The sequence below is a fragment of the Carlito syrichta genome, unplaced genomic scaffold, assembly GCF_000164805.1.
Source record: "Carlito syrichta isolate Samal-C Ts95f unplaced genomic scaffold, Tarsius_syrichta-2.0.1 Scaffold308114, whole genome shotgun sequence".
In the NCBI taxonomy this organism is placed as follows: Eukaryota; Metazoa; Chordata; class Mammalia; order Primates; family Tarsiidae; genus Carlito; species Carlito syrichta.
In genome coordinates, this window is record NW_007252210.1 from 122,694 (window position 1) to 139,473 (window position 16,780).

Genomic DNA, 16,780 nt, shown 5'->3' on the forward strand with positions numbered 1-16,780 from the left:
ACTCACCTCAGCCTCCCAAAGGCGCGGGATTACAGGCTGAGCCACCGAGCCCAGCCCCTTGTCTTTCTTTTAATGAGAAAAATCATACAGGTGGCCTCTTCAAAAACAACTTAGGAGGCTGGGCACATAGTTCACACCTATATTCCCAGCACTTTGGAAGGCCAAGGCAAGAGGATTGCGTATGCCCAGGAGTTCAAGACCAGCCTGGGCAGCATAGCAAGACCTCATCTCTACAAAAAAATAACAAAATTAGCCGAGTGTGGTGATGTATTCCCAGCTACTCAGGAGGCTGAGGCAGAAGGATTACCTGAGCCCAGGAGGTTGAGGCTGTGGTGAGCTGCAGTGAGCTGTGATCATGCCACTGCATTCCAGCCTGGGCAACAGAGTGAGACCTTGACTCAAAAACAACAAAACAAAAGTGTTTAAGGTATTTGGTTTCTTTGGCTACATTCTCATTCTGTGCTCACAGATTACAAGGGTATTTAGAATGAGGTCAGGGAGGTTTATTTTTGTTTTTGTTTTCTGAGTAGGAATCTCATTCTGTGGCCCAGGCTAGAGTGCAGTGGCACACTCACGGCCACCGCAGCCTCGACCTGCTGGGCTCAGGCTATTCTACCACCTCAGCCTTCCAAGTAGCTAGAACCACAGGAGTGTGCCACCACACTTGGTTAATTTTTTGATTTATTGTAGAGAAGAGGTCTCATCTTCTTGCCCAGGCTGGTCTCAAACCGGTGGGCTTAGGCAATCCTCTCCCCTCTGCCTCCCAAAGTATTGGGATTACAGGCATGAGCCACCACATCCGGCGATCAGGGAGATTTAGTATAAATCCCAGCACCTCTCACACATGCCCTTCTCCTAAGGGCTCATGCACAGATGTGCACCCAGCGCATGTCTCATTAAGGAGCACGTTGCTGGGGAGGAAGAATCAAGTGACACCGAGCACGTGAACCCCCTCCGGCCCTCCATCCCTCTTCTGTTAGAATTCTGAGAAGCAAGTCAGCTGCGAAAGGGCAGTTATATGACAGCAGAAACCACCCAGGGATGCACTGCTTCTCCAGGCATGGCTCCTGGGAGCTGTGCGCCTGGGAACCTGTTATGGACCGTCTTGGGCCTTGCCCTGCATGGACTGAATGGGCCACCAGGGGCGGTGTTGGCAGTCTGCTTCAAGCTCTCCGGAAGATACTGTTGCTCTGATGCTGGAGGACCACTGTGGGTACAGACAGCTATGAAATGGTCACAAGTGAATTGTCTTAATAAACAGGGTAAAGAGGTTAATGAGCAAAAAAGGTTTTCCTTCTCTCCTCCTTCCTCCAATTGCTTCTAGCTCATAGAAGTTCCTTGCATATTTGGCGAAATAGCATTTTTTCTCCTTCATATTTTGGACAAGCCTAGGTCTAAAGAGAAACACACAAAAGGTAGGTCAGACAAGCAAGAAATAGCCATGCCTTTTAATTTTTTGCTGAATCGAAGACTTGTCAATTTTCACAGGATTTGCCAATTGTCTAGTGCTGGTCAAACCTTAAATGTTAGATGTTAATAACATTGGGGGTTATAGGAAAAACAGTGCTTTTTTCTTTTTGACCTGGGGTCTCATTCTATCACCCAGATCATGACTCACTGCAGGCTTGACCTCCTGGGCTCAGGTGATCCTTCCACCTCAGCTTCCCAAGTAGCTGGGACAACAGGTGTGCCCCTCTACACTCAGCTAATTTTTTTTTTTGAGTTGGTGTCTTACTCTGTCCCCCAGGCTGGAGAGAAGTGGCATGCTCACAGCTACTGCAGCCTCAACCTGCCAAAGTGCTGTTATTATAGGAGTCCAGCGTGGCTGTCTGGCTCTGATAATTTTTAAGTTAAATTATTATTATTTTGTGGCGATAAGGTCTTGCTATATTGCCTAGACTGGTTTCGAACTCCTTGGCTCAAGTTATCTTCTGGTCTCAGCCTCCCAAAGTGCTGAGTTTACAAGTGAGAACCACCATGCGAGTGTTGCTTTTTGAATGAGCCACAGGAGGTTTGAATCCTGGCTGTTTTCTATTACTTAGCCTCCCTTGGCCTCTGTTTCTCATCTAAAAAAGACAGGAGACATGTCTGACAGGATTGTTAGGAGGAGTAAATGATAGCACCCAGCAGGTACATGTGGGGCTGGCCTTCCCTCCTACACAACCTTTCAATTGACAGTACATTCTTCAAAAGGTCCATCTTTCCAACCACCAGGGAATTTCAGTGTACGTTTTCCAGAGAATAGCACAAACTTCATTCACGAGGTTCATAACCATTTTTTTTTTTGAGTTGGCATCTCACTCTGTCACCCAGGCTGGAGTGCAGTGACACGTTCACAGCTACTGCAGCCATGACCTGCTGGACTCCTGCGATCCTTCCATCGCAGCCTTCCAAGTAGTGAGAACTACGGGTGTGCACCACCACACCTGGCTAATTTTTTTTTTTTTGTAGAGACAAGGTCTTGCTAAGTGCCCAGGCTGGTCTCGAACTCATGGGCTCAGGCAATCCTCTTGCCTCTGCCTCCCAAAGTGCTGGGATTACAAGCATGATCCACCGTGCTCGGCCAATATTTCTTTATGTTCAAAAGTGTTTTGATCTGAGGAGCATGAAACCAAAGAATATCATTTCATCCTGGTCCATTTTTTTTTTCACACCAAAAGTTGTCACAGCCTGATTTATATTTTATTTAGAGATCCGCTAACACAGTTTGGTTTATGTGCTAACAGTTGTGTTTAAGGAGCTAGTTCTGGAAAAGGCAGATGAGCTGATCAGCATCTTAAGGTCATCAACTTTTTATTTGCTTGAAGATTTCCAATACTAATTCTTCCTTGCCTAGAAATGACGTACAGCAATCCTTTGTTCTAGATCCCAATGGAAGACGAAAACATAGCAAAATGCAATTTAAATATTTGAGGACTCTGACATTTTTCATAAAAACACGAATGTCAATTTTCAAGCAACATTCCACTGTAAAAATGACACTCCACCTACATATCATTTTTTCTTAGAATTCACTTCTACTATCCGGGCATGGTGGCTTACACCTGTAATCCCAGTGCTTTGGGAGGCAGAGGCAAGAGGATTACCTGAGTCCAGGGGTTCGAGACCAGCCTGGGCAACACAACGAGACCTTGTCTTTACAATAAATCAAAAAATTAGCTGGGCATGGTGGTGCATGCCTATGATTCCAGCTACTTGGAAGGCTGAGGTGTAAGGATTGCCTGAGCCCAGCATGTTGAGGCTGCGGTGGCCGTGAGGGTGCTACTGCACTCTAGCCTAGGCAACAGAGTGAGACTGACTCAAAAAAAAAAAAAAGTTGGGCATGGTGGCACACGCCTGTAGTTCCAGCACTTTGGGAGGTGAGAGGATTACTTGAGTCCAGAGGCTTGAGACCAACTTGCACAAATTGGCGTGACCTCGTCTCTACAATAAATAAAAAAACTAGCAGGGCATAGTGGCGCATACCTGCAGTTCCAGCTACTTGGAAGGCTGAAGCAGAAGGATTGCCTGAGTCTAGCGGGTCCAGGCTGCAGTGGCCATGAGTGTGCCACTGCACGCCAGCCTGGGTGACAAAGTGAGACTCAAAAAAAAAATTCACTCCTAGTGAATAGTGAATACAAGTCTTCCCCTGGCCCATAGTGATCCCTGCATTTGCAGGAGGCACCATGTGCAGAGCCCCCTCTCAACCAGCCTTCTAGTGCCTGTATCTTCTAAATGTATTTTTACCTGAAATGTGTGGCTGAGGCCTGATTTTTTTTTTTTTTTTTGAGACAAGGTCTCATTCTGCTGTCCTGGCTGTCCAGGCTGGAGTGGAGTGCAGTGGCATGATCACTCACTGCAGCCTCGACCTCCTGGGCTCAAGCAATTGAGGCCTGAAATTCTGAACTGAAGGATACCTTTTCTTGCAAAGTATCCTTGCAAAGTGGAATTTCAGAAGCAACCATGGCTAGCACCTATAACTGTGACAAGCAGAAGGTTAGGTCCACTCTATTCTCCATTCTTGCATCATTATCCTCAGTTACTTTTTTTTTTTTGAGTTGGTGTCTTACTCTGTTGCCCAGGCTGGAGTGCAGTGGCACGATTGCGGCTCACTGCAGCCTTGAGCTCCTGTGGTCAACATCTTGAGCAGGTGGAACTACAGGTGTGCATCACCATGCCTGGCTTGTTTTTTATTTTTGTAGAGATGAGGTCTTGTTATGTTGCCTAAACTGGTCTTGAATTCCTGGGCTCAAACAATCCTCCCATCTCAGCCTCCCAAAGTGCTGGGATTATAAACATGAGTCATGGTGCTCAGCCTTGATTTGTGCTGTCTTTAGGCAAAAATCTCCTGGCCTCTTTTTTCTTTCCTGTAAAAGTTGGGCAAGATGATCTCTAGACCCATTCTTGGTCAAACTGACTGTTCACAGCATCTTTTTTTCTTCTCCATTTTGAGTCAGGCAGCTCCCAGAACCAGGCCAGGTTCAGAGTGACTCCCCTGTTCGGCGTCTCCACAGAGTATCCACTTATCTGATTCTCACAATCTTATGACTTGATGCTGCTACTAACATCTTCATTTTACAAGTGGAAAATGCTGGCTGGGTGTGGTGGCTCACAATGGCTGTCACAGTGCTTTGGGTGGCCGATGCAAGAGACTTGCTTGAGGCCAAGAGTTTGAGAACAGCCTTGAAAAAATAGTGAGACCTCGTCTCTCAAAAAACCCCACAAAATTAGTGGGTGTGGTGGCACACACCTGTAATCCCTACTTGCAGGAGCTGAACCTGAGTTCAAGGCGGCACTGAGCCATGATGGTCACTGCACCCTAGCCTGGGCAACAAAGTGAGACCCTGTCTCTCTTTTTTGGTCGAATTTATTGATTTATTGAGAAAACAGAAAAGCTCCCACAGTGGGATGGGACCTGAAGGAGTGACCTGAGACCCTGTCTCTTAAGGAAAAAAAAAAAAAAAGGAAAATGCTCCTCGGGTCAGGGGAACTGCCCAAAGTTCTGCAGACTCAAGAAGATGACCCAGCAGGAAAACGATTCTTCAGACATTCCCACATATCCTCTTCCTGTTTCCTCTGGGTACACAGATACTCAGAAATAAAACCATATACCCATTTAATTAAATGTTTATTCAATGAAAGATGTATAAAAACTTACAAATTTGAGAACTCAACTATACATGAAATAGGACAATGGGATATTCAGTTTTTAACATATACATACAGCATAGCTATTAACTATTTTCTCCCTTCCCTTCCCCTTCAGTCCTTATTTCTGGCTCCTATTTTGTCTGTGAGACCATTCTTTTATTGGTCTAGGGGAAGATTAATGGACAATTTTTACTGCTTTCAGGCCAATGGAAAACATTTCAGGCATTAAAACCTCGAAAACCTGGAGAATAAACATCAAAACCAAGTTTTTTCCCAAACGGCAATTAGATTTTCTTGTCCTGATTTCTCTTTGCCATTTGTTTTTGATGCTTCGACTAATGTTGCCAGTAAACTATTAGCACTGACTTTTAAAGTCATTAAAGTCACTGCATCTTGTGCTTACAACTTCCCCTGTGAGACGCAGATTCCTGCGTCTTTTCCCTGCAGTACACACACTGATTTAAAAGCAGTTGGTTGGTGCAGAAATGACCACTGGCAACTGCTAGAGTGGCATGCCATTTTCTTTTCAGAAAGACAGTCCATAGAACAGTACTTTCAAGTTTGATTTTTAAAACAAGTAACACATTTGTCAGAAACTAAAATACAGCATTTTGTTTTTTCAATTTGGAAAGAAGCCAGCAATTAGATAAGGCATGTGCATTAATTCACCTGTTTATAGCAAGTATCCACGTTTTCTCTTACAAACACACAAACTCACAGCTTGTCATGCTTTAGTCAAGAATTAAGATTGCCATCACATTATTACTTTGCTTTTTTGTGTTTTGTTCAAGTAGATCTCTTAACTAATGATTTTTCTTAACTGGACATAATCTCAAAGGATGCATTCTGAAATTAGACACCTGGAGAATAAATTCTAAGAACATCTTCTTGGGTTTGAAGTTCCCCCACACCTTCTAGATTTTGCATAGTACAGAGGCCAGCTGTATCACTAGGAAGCATGCTGTATTTTCTGACATTGTTTTTCTGAGAAGGAAGACTTATTACCCAGGGAAAGTCATAATTTTAGGTCACCAGATTGCATTCTAGTTGTTTTGTTGTGTTATATACCCTTCATTAGTTCCAGGTATGCTTTTAAATAATTGAAAATTTCTCAAAATCGATTTGAATTTATAAGTACTACTGACCATTATCTTTCCAGTATCCCCTGAATTAGAGTCAATACATTCCAGGTTTATAATGCACAACCTTTACAAAGATGGGGCTGGGAAGGGGAGAAGGGGAAGGAGACAGAACCAGGGACCTGTTTGTATCATGCCATGGAGGGCTACAGTTCTGAGCTGAGGGAAGGGAAGGAAGAGAGTCTTTGTAAAAATGACAGTTTTTTAAAAAGATAAGAGACCTTCAGTCTAATAAAACGGTTTCCTGTTCCTTTTTGATGGAAGCCAACACCGGGTGGTCAGGTTCCGTTACTTCCGAATCCCCGCTGCCCAGCAGAATGGACCGCCCTTCGTCTAGGGCAAACACGTCCGAGTTCTGGTTTTGGCATGAATGTTTCACCACCTCGTTGGGTGTTGAGAACGTTTTGTCGCACAAGTTGCATTTGTAGGGTTTGTTGGTTTGGACCAGCATGTTGTCCATCTGACTCCCTTCCTCGAAGGTGCAGAGCTCCAGAGTCTGCTTGTCCACCATGGTGTACGTGTCGATGCTCTGGTTGAGGCACACGTGGCGGGCGGCCTGGTTGGCCCTGCAGAAGCTCTTGTCGCACGTGCTGCACTTGAAAGGCTTCCCGGTGTGAATGTACATGTGCTCCCTCCAGTGGCTCTTCTGGATGAATTTGCGCCCGCAGATCGTGCACTCGTACTTCCGCCTCTTCACCTCCCGCTCCTGGTCCGCCTGCTCCAGGTTGTCGATGTCAGCGATGTCTGAGGGGGGTGGGGTTTCTGACTGCTGCTGTCCGTCGATGATTGGAGAATCTGAGATGTGCTGCAGCTCACTGTCACTTATCATCCCAGCTTCAGGCACTTCCATGGCGTCTTTCCCGAGGTCGGCTGCGTTGCTACAGAGAGACAGGGGCACGCGGCTCTCGCCCTGCTGGCTGGAGGTGAAAGGGACGCCCGTGTGGATCTGCAGGTGTTCGCGCAAGCTGCTGCGGAGCGTGAAGCGCCGCCCGCACAGGTGGCAGGCGTAGTACTTAGGAAAGCTCCCGTTCCTCTTCATGATGCTCGGCTTGACGTGGGCTATGGTGAGGGACGCAGGCTGCTCATCCGAGGAGGAGGCTTCCAGGTTGGTCTCCTCCCCGGGAGGAGGGGGGGGAACGGGAGTGGAAACGAGTTCTGGAGACAGCGAGGTCTGCAGAGGGTCCGAGGGAGTCATATTTGTCCGATTCACCTGCGCCAGATTTGAGGTCAGCTGAGAGAGCTGTGAGGCCTCAGGCACCTGCTCCTGGCCCATCCTGGAGGTCTGGGGCCTTGGCTCTCGCCCGAGTTTTTCAGGTGCTGAAGCAATCTTGGTGGCTTGTCGCAACTGATGGTCTGCAATCTGAATGCCATACAAGGAAGAAGCCAGTGGGAAAACTTGGTCAGGGTGGGAAAAGGCTCCTTGGCTGGCGAGGCTGGCTTCCTGGATGAGTGGGTAAGCGTGCAGAAACTTGATCCCCTGTTCTAATCGAACGGGGTCGATGAGCTGAGGCGCCATCTTCCCAGTGTACATCAGGTGCAAGAGATAGCTGAAGATGTCGGGCTGTATGTCAGTTGGTTTCAAACGAACGCACTCACTGAAAGAAGCAAGTAAAAAACCTATAAGTCAGCATCAACCTAGGATTCAAATGATAACATAAAGCCCGAAAAAACCGGCCACTTCAAACAAGGGAAACATTTCCCATTTCTGACTGTAAGTTTCATGAAATGGGATGGAATCATCAAGAGATAAAGTTCATGTTAAACAAGTATAATATCTTAACCCAAAGACTCTTAGAGCAGCTTTCACCTAGTAATCGAATGTCAAGGTAAATGTTATGCATTATATTTATAAATAGAACCTCAAGAGTTCTTTAGTGAGGGAGAGCAGAAGCACAGCTGCTGGGTGGGCATGCTCTCTCCTTTGCTTGCTGTTCATTCTCATTTTACAGTAAAGTGTTGGGACTCAGGAGTAATACCTTGCTCAAGATCACCCACTTGGTAACTGAGACTTGAACCTAGGTCTGTCTAATTCCAAAGTCACTACACCAAGGCCTTCACAGAATTAAAACAGTCCTATGTGGTAGACTGATAAGGTGGATTTGATAATTTTCATTTGACAGATATGGAAACTGACGCCCCCCAAAATCAAGTGATTTATCTGAGACATCTAAAGCAACTGACGGTACTGCTGATTTCTAAATTTTTAATTTAATTTTTGAGTTGGAGTCTCACTCTGTCACCCAGGCTAGAGTGCAGTGGCACTACCATGGCTCACTGCAGCCTCAACCTCCTAGGCTCAGATGATTCTTCCACCTCAGCCTCCCAAGTAGCTGGGACCATAGGCGTGTGCCACCATTCCTGGCTTGCTTTTTAAAAAAATATTTTGTAAAGATGAGGTCTCCCTATGTTGCCCAGGCTGGTCTCGAATTCCTGGACCCAAGTAATCCTGCCTTGGTCTCCCAAAGCGTTGGGATTATAGGCATGAGCCACCCCACCTGGCCCAATTTTCTAACTTTTGGACTCTACTGTTTGCATCATGTCAGAATCATCATCCTGATCAAGAAGCAATAATGGAGAGGCCTCCAGGAACTCTTCCCAGACACTCAGTAAGGACAGAAATTCTAATGCATCATTAGCAAGCAATGATATTTATGTATCTATCTATCTATCTGCATATCATGAGGCATATATTAGCATCCACTGAGTGAATATATATATTTTTTTAGAAAGCAGGATTTATTGAGAGGACAGACAGAAAAGCTTCCACAGTGGGAGGGGACCCAAGGGGGTTGCCTGAACAATATTATTTCAACTTCAAAGACAACATTTTTATTATATCACTTCTGGGTATTGTAATTCTTTTGGCTCTTTTAGCAATTATGTTCATTTTATTAACAAATATTTTCTTTCCTTTCTTTTTTTCTTTTTTTGAGTCAGAGTCTCACTCTGTTGCCCAGGTTAGAGTGCAGTGACACACTCATGGACACTGCAGCCTCGACCTGCTGGGCTCAGGTGATCCTTCTACCTTCTAAGTAGCTGGAATCATGGCATGTGTCACCATGCCTGGCTAATTTTTTAATTTTATTGTAGAGAGGAGGTCTCACCAAATTGCCCAGGCTGGTCTCAAACCTATGGGCTCAGGCAATCCTCTTGCCTCCGCCTCCCAAAGTGCTGGGATTATAGGCGTGAGCCACCATGCCCAGCTAACAAATATTTTCTTTTCTTTTCTTTTCGTGTTGGAGTCCTACTCTGTCACCCAGGCTGGGAGTGCAGTGGCATGCTCACTGCTGCTGCAGCCTCGACCTGCAGGGCTCAGGAGATCCTTTCGCTTCAGCCTTCCAAGTAGCTGGAGCTACAGGCACGCGCCACCACGCCTGGCTAATTTTTGATTTACTGTAGAGATAAGGTCTCACCAAGTTGCCCAGGCAGATCTCGAACCCATGGGCTCAGGCAATCCTCTCACCTCGGCCTCCCAAAGTGCTGGGATTATAGGAGTGAGCCACTGTGCCTGGCCAAATATTTTCAATATGCTAAAATATTAACAGCATATCCTGTTCTTCTATATTTAACATTTTGATTCAGAACAGATTTCAGTAACTATTGTATTGCTATCAATGTGTCTGTATTTCAAAAAGTCTGCATACAAATAATCACATGAAAAATATCAGCCTACAAAAAGAAAGGAAGTAGAAAAATAAAAATTAAGCATCAAAACTAGCATCCCAGCCAGGCGTTGTGGCTCTTATCTGTAATCCCAGCACTTTGAGAGGCTGAGGTGAGAGGAATGCCTGAGCCCACAGGTTCGAGACCAACCTGGGCAATATGGCGAGACCTCATCTCTACAATAAATTTAAAAAAAATTAGCTGGGTATGGTGGTGCATACCTGTAGTCCCAGCTACTTGGAAGGCTGAAGTAGAAGGATTTCCTGAGCCTGGCAGGTTAAGGCTGCGGTGGCTGTGAGTGTGCCACTGCACTCCAGCCTGGGCGACAGAGTGAGACTCTGACTCAAAAAACAAAACAAAAAACTAGCATCCCTTTGACAATAAAAAGGGAAGAATATATGTGGCTCTACTTTTCTTTAAAAAAAGACATACAGGCTAATCATATTTTTATTTGTAGTCCTCTTATATCCCTTTATTATATTATTATTTTGTTTTTTTGAAGCAAGGTCTCACTCTGTCGCCCAGGCTGAAGTACAGTGATGTGATCCTGGCTCACTGCAGCCTCGACCTCCTGGGCTCAAGGGATCCTTCCATCTCAGCCTCCTGAGTAGCTGGGACTACAGACATGTGCCACCACACCTGGCTAATTTTTTGATTTTTTAATATTTTATAGACACGAGGTCTCACTGTGTTGCCCACGCTGGTCTTGAAACTCCCGCCTCAGGCTACCCAAATGCTGCAATTACTGGTGTGAACCATGGACTGGTCTTATATCCCCTTACATAGGAATGAAAATACCTGTGGCATTCCCTTTAAGCACAAGATGAGTTCTAGCAATATCACATGTATACCATAACATACTTAGATGCTCTAGGGAACTTTGTTATTCAAAACAGAGCTTCAGGGATTATGTGTGAAGACTTTACCAATGGAACCAATCAACTCCCAAGTAAAGAAATGACCAAGGGGAAACTTTCAGGATCAGGCTAAGGCCTGGAAACTTGGGAAACCACAGGCGTTCAGAGATGGAAATTACCCCAGCCTGTCAGGCACCCTTTCTTCTGCAGAGCAGGAACATTCCTCAAGGGAGAAGGAGGGGACAGGAGAAAGCCCCCCCGCCCCCCGCAGGGAGCTCCCTCCACTTCAAAAGGTTGCTCCCAGCAGAGTCCCCTTCCAGAAAAACATAGGTATGAAAGGTTAGTGATCTTCCTCTCACTTGTTGCTTTTCACCTCTGAGTGGTGATTCGACAGTAAACCTCTTAAATTTGAAAGGCCCATGGACAGTCTCTGATGGCAAAGGACAGAGCTGGGGACACCTGGGCCCACACTTCAGCTAGGCCTGTAGGGAAAAGGACTCCAAGGGGTCAGGCAGCATTGGTGACAGCCAGGGACAAGAAACAAGAGTACCCAAGGTTTATGGCCAGGAGCTCTGGGCTCAGACACCAATTATCTTGATTTATTTTTAAAAATATTTATTTTAAAGCAACACGTGTGTACACATGTGTACACATGTGCGCGCACGCACACACACACACTTAAAAAACAAGTGGAACTTTTCAATGTTCCTTATGTTGCGTTTCAGCCACATCCATCCTTGACTGCTTTGACCCCAGACATCTTGGCCTTTCTCAACCACTCAGCCCCCTATGACCAGACTTTGGTCACTTCCCAGTCCTTTGGGAAAGATGCAGTTCTCTACAATATAATTATATCTAAGTGGTTTCATTTGCAGATATCTGTTTACATAGCACTTTGACACAGGAAAAAGATGAATACAGTTTTGGTATCAAGCCCTTCTATATAAACTTTCAGAGTAATTTCCATGTTCAATTTTCCCTTCACTCGAATTATAACATAAACTATAGGTTTAAAAACTTCAATGACTTTTAAAGAATGTTAGCATTGTTAGAAGACTGTACTCCAGAAGGCCTGACCCTCAGTAGTTTTATTTTTGAGAGCTTAAAGTCTGCAGTCCTCCAAGATTTACTCACACTCAGAGTAGCAGACATAAGACAGAGACACCTAGTGGTAACTACAGACATAAATCATCTTCTGAGCTAAACTTGAAACTAAAATTCTGACTGTATTCTCAGTCTGAGTAGCCAGGTGGGACCTAGGGCCTCACACACAAGGTGCTGGCTTAAAGGCGGGCCCCTGCTCTGCACCCTGAATTTGCCTTGCTTTGGTGAGCTCAAATCATGCATGTGGAGGGACACAGGGTCAGCCACCAGGCACATGTTATGTCTGGTCCAGTGACACATGCTGTTGCTTACACTTGACACTTCTATCACACAAGTATCAACATTCCCTTGTTAGAAAAACATGTACGTACTGCCCTATATGCAAGGTAAGGTTCTCGCCTCTAACTGAAATCCATGACATTGTGTTGTTTTACTCCTCAAAATTAAACCTGCCCCCTTTTCAAGACAATTTAAAGGAGCATCCTCAGTGCTACCATATTAAGCCTCCTCCTTGGTTGTTCTGTCATTATCCCTCTGCTCTTCTAGACATTTATCAAGTGGCTGCTGGATTATGTGCAAATACCTCAGTTATACTCTGTGGTGGCCACAAAGATTTGGAAAGCCCAGTCTCTGCCCCCACGAAACACGTACATGAGGAGAGGGGGTAAGCACACAGATAACAACATGGGGAAAACATGTCGCTCTTGGAAGGGGCACAGTGCTGTGAACCACAAGGGAGGCAGAGGTCACTGCTGATCGTTTGGTTCACTTGACAGGGGAGGGGTCGTGGAAGAGGTGATGTAGGAGCTGGACTCGAGAAGTGGACAGGATACTAGCCAAGTGTGGTTCAGGTGAGCCGAAGCCATGATAGCAGGTCTGGTCAAGGTGAAGGTGAGGGGTGGAGTGTCCCAGAGGGGCCCAGTCAGAGACAAGGCTGGAAGGAGTCAGGCTCCAAGCCTGTGGGACCTTGAATGACAGAATAAGGAGCCTGTATAGTGGGCATCCTCTAGGTTTCTGAATAATACATCCTAGTAGAGTTCTGTTCAGAGGCACACCACAATCAAAGCAGTGTTCAGAAATGTTAGTCTGACAGTAATGTGGAAAATGAATGATTAGGTGATAGAAGTGAGAAAAGGAAGGAAAGGACAAATGTGAAAGCTAATTTGAAGAAAACATGATTTGGGGACTGATAAGATGTGATTCAAAAGAGATTTTAAGCTTGGGTTACTTGAAGGTAAGAAAATAGGCGAGTCAGGAGGGACTTCAGGGAAGAGTCTTAATTCAGTTTTAGACATCATCAGTTAGATAAAAGGAGAGATACTCAACTCTAAAAGCCCATCGCACAGTCCAGGGCCTTGGGAATAGAGGTCTGGAGACAGAAAAGTCAAGGCCAGAGCTATAAACTGAAGTTTCCAGCAGAGTCGAGATCTAGGCAACAGACAAACACCCACAGGAGTGCCCAAGGCCAAACTCACAGAAGGCCCAGGGTCAGAGGACAGAAAGCAAGGGATGTCCAGCCATAAGACGCAGATGACAGTCACGTACAGAGGAAGCGGGTGGCAGCAATGCTGCGGAGGACAGGATGCTGGAGCTGACAAGAAGGGCAGTGGTTTTGAGGAGGGGTGACCTTTGAGAACCGGTTTCAGCAGTGATGGGGTGGAAACCACAGTGCAGACGGATAGGAAGAGTGTGGGATGAGGAGAGTGCAGAGAGGACCTCGCTTACCCTTGTGAGGACTTACATAGTACAGTGAAGGAGCAGCGCATACCTCAAGCCGACAGCAGTGTCGAGGATGTCCTGATCGCTCATGGACTGGAGTGAGGGTGGGGGAGGAGGGAGGAATGAAAAGCAAAAAAATAAAAAACAGAATAAAAACCGAGGGGTAGGATCTGGCAGTATGAGGGAGGAAGGTCATTTTCCCTAGACACTGAGAGGCCCTCTTCTCTAAGATAGGAGGGATGGGAAGAAGAAAACCTTTTAAGATAGAAAAGAGGGAAACTGGAGGAATCCATGCCCTTAAGCCTCTCACTAGAGTAGAAGACAAGAATCATTGTTGAAAGTTAGGGGGATACATAAGGGATGGGGGTGGGGGAGTGAAAGAAAGAGCTTGGGTAATGAGTCCAGAAATCATCACCGACAGAAGGGTCCCCTGAGGCTGGGTGGCTACTTTGCAATGGACCTGACCCTGTGGAGCCCGACTGTGCAGGTGACACCCACCGAGGACACTTGGAGGTGGCGGGCTGTGTGGAGTTTGCAGTCTGGGACTCTCCAGTGCTACTGAAGGCATGAGTATCAAGAAGGACAGGGGACAAAGGGTCACAAGGGAACTGGGAACCTTGGAGCTGGGAGAGGAGAGGCCCATGGTCTTGATGAGGACAAGGGACCCAGAGGTTAAGAGGGGTCTATAGGCATTAGGTTATTAGCAACCACTTTAGTTACCTGGTCTGATGGACAAACAACATCTTAAAGTAATTGGAGAATGAAGCAAGAACTGATTTGTGTGCCTTGAAGTACACATCGCCGATTGCAACCGTGCAGTCACACAGGAAACCAAACTCTCGCTGAGCGTTTAACTGTTGCAGGAGAATAAGTCCATGGTTGGCCAAATCCATTTTTAAAAAAATCTGCAAAGCAAACAATTTTATTTTTAAGAAAGGTGATTCACAAATACGTCTGTGTCCTTTATAGTCACCAACAGTAAAGAGCATAGCTAACATGTCATCACAGCCAATGTGGCAGGCACTGCGAAAAATGTTACATAAATTAACTCATTTAGTCTTCACAACAGTCCTCTGAAGTACTTTTGTCATAACTTTTTTTATAAGATGACGTTATTTTAGGGTCTTTTAGGGTAAACTGCAGAGTTAACATGATTTGCCCAAGCTCATACAGAAGGTAATGGAAAACCCAGGAAATGAACTCAGGTGATCTATCCTCAAACATCAAGTCCTAGAGAAGGCAAATATCCTGGACCATTTGGTCTTTTAGTTTAAGATCCCAAATGCAAATTCTTTTTTTTCTTTTTGAGTTGGAGTCTTACTCTGTAGCCCAGGCTTATGACTACAGCCTAGACTTCCTGGGCTCAGGCGATCATTCTGCCTCAGTCTTCCAAGTAGCTGGGACAATAAGCGTGTATGACCACGCCTGGCTAATTTTTTGATTTATTGGAGAGATGAGGTCTTGCCAAGTTGCCTAGACTGGTCTTGAAGCCCTGGGCTCAGGTAATCCTCTCGCCTCTGCCCCCCAACCAAATGCAAATTCTAATGATGCATCAGAGTTTGTCAAATCTTCTGCAGAGACAGATAAATTAAGGTGATGGGGGATGGGGTCACAGCAGGGCAGGGTGGAAATCTTACTAAGTTTGGGGCAACGTTCCAGTTCCTGCTGTGTGCTCCTGCCAGTGACAGAAGAACTGACAACTTCATCGTCCCCTTGACTCTTCAAACCAGGGCAGTGAAGAAGTGTACTGCGGCTCTGCCTCCTTTGTTGTGGAGGAGGTAATGGGTTTTGAGAGGAATAAGTAATTTGTCCCAGAATTTCCAGGTGAAAGGTGAGGGAGACAAAATTTCAATGTGAATGTTCCGATTCCAAGTTCTATGATTATCGTTATTTACACTTAACCCTAGCAACACACCCAGACCTGAATCTATTTTTATAGTAGAGTAGCTGCCTAATGTCACTTAGTTCATCAAATCACTAGGCTGTTCCTTTTCTACAAACAGCAATTAAAAAATTCCATTACACATAGATCAACATTATACTTAACATTATACTTAATAGTGAGAAAGGGTGAATGCTTTCTCCTTAAGATTAGGAACAAAGCAAAAATGTCTGCTCTTAGTATGCAACATAGTACTAGAAGTACTAGCTAGTGCAATAAAGCAAGAAAGGAAATAAAAGGAATACAGATAAAAAAGAAAACAATCCCTATTTGTAGATGACATAATTGTAATATAGAAAGTTCCAAGGAATCTATAAAACTAGATCTAATAATGGAGTTTGTCAAGGTCATAAACACACTCAAAAAAACCAACTGTAAGCCGGCCTTGGTGGCTCAGCCTGTAATCCCACACTTTGGGAGGCTGAGGTGAGTGGATTGCCTGAGCCCACGGGTTTCGAGACCTGCCTGGGCAACTTGGCGAGACCTCATCTCTACAATAAATAAAAAAAATCAGCCAGGCTTGGTAGCGCGTGCCTGTAATTCTGGCTACTTGGAAGGCTGAGGTGGAAGGATCACTGCAGCCCAGTGGGTCGAGGCTGCAGTGGCCGGAAGCAGCCACTGCACTCCAGTCTGGGTGACATAGTGAGACTCTAACTCAAAAAAAAAAGAAAAGAAAAAGCATTGTCTATTTGTTTGGCACAATTTCTATTGACAACCATCTTGTAACAAGGTGAGGGTCAATTTGAAACCAAGAAGGGAAGGGCCCAGGAGAAGAGGCCTAGGTCCTGATTGTCCTATGCCTAGAGCCCATCCTACCCAAGGAGTTCCAGAAGTGTGAGGTGAAAAGTATTGTTCAAGCCCATTTGAATCAGACTTCTCTCCCTTGTAAGCAATGACATCCTAACAAATGCACTAATTTTTGTGTGCAACTAAGTCCCAGCAGTCTTCTCTCCTTTGACAGTCATGAAGATGATACATTTAACATTTTGTGAGTTAATTTTTTTAGTCTGATGTCTTATAATTTAATGCATGTTTATTTTGTTCTTGTTTAAAGTGTATAACCAGGCCAGGCTCAGTGGCTCAGCCTGTAAGCCCAGTACTTTGGGAGGCTGGGGTGAGTGGAATCCCTGAGCCTGTGGGTTCAAGACCCAATTGGACAACTTGGAGAGACCTGTCTCTACAATAAATCAAGAAACTAGTGGGGCATGGTAGTATGAGCTGGTAGT

The 16,780-nt window shown here is 45.3% G+C and overlaps 1 protein-coding gene across 1 annotated transcript in view; it reads right to left on the reverse strand.

The window, feature by feature from the left end:
• Positions 1–5,088: 5,088 nt before the first annotated feature.
• ZBTB2 (zinc finger and BTB domain containing 2) overlaps positions 5,089–16,780 on the reverse strand; it is a 26,587-nt gene continuing 14,895 nt past the window's right edge. Inside the window, exons 2-3 of the mRNA XM_008064959.2 lie at positions 14,333–14,517; positions 5,089–7,864 (exon numbers count right to left, since the gene is read on the reverse strand). Of these exons, the coding sequence (XP_008063150.1) occupies positions 6,493–7,864; positions 14,333–14,505 (1,545 nt within the window). The 5' untranslated portion in view covers positions 14,506–14,517 and the 3' untranslated portion in view covers positions 5,089–6,492. The remainder of the gene's footprint in view (positions 7,865–14,332; positions 14,518–16,780) is intronic.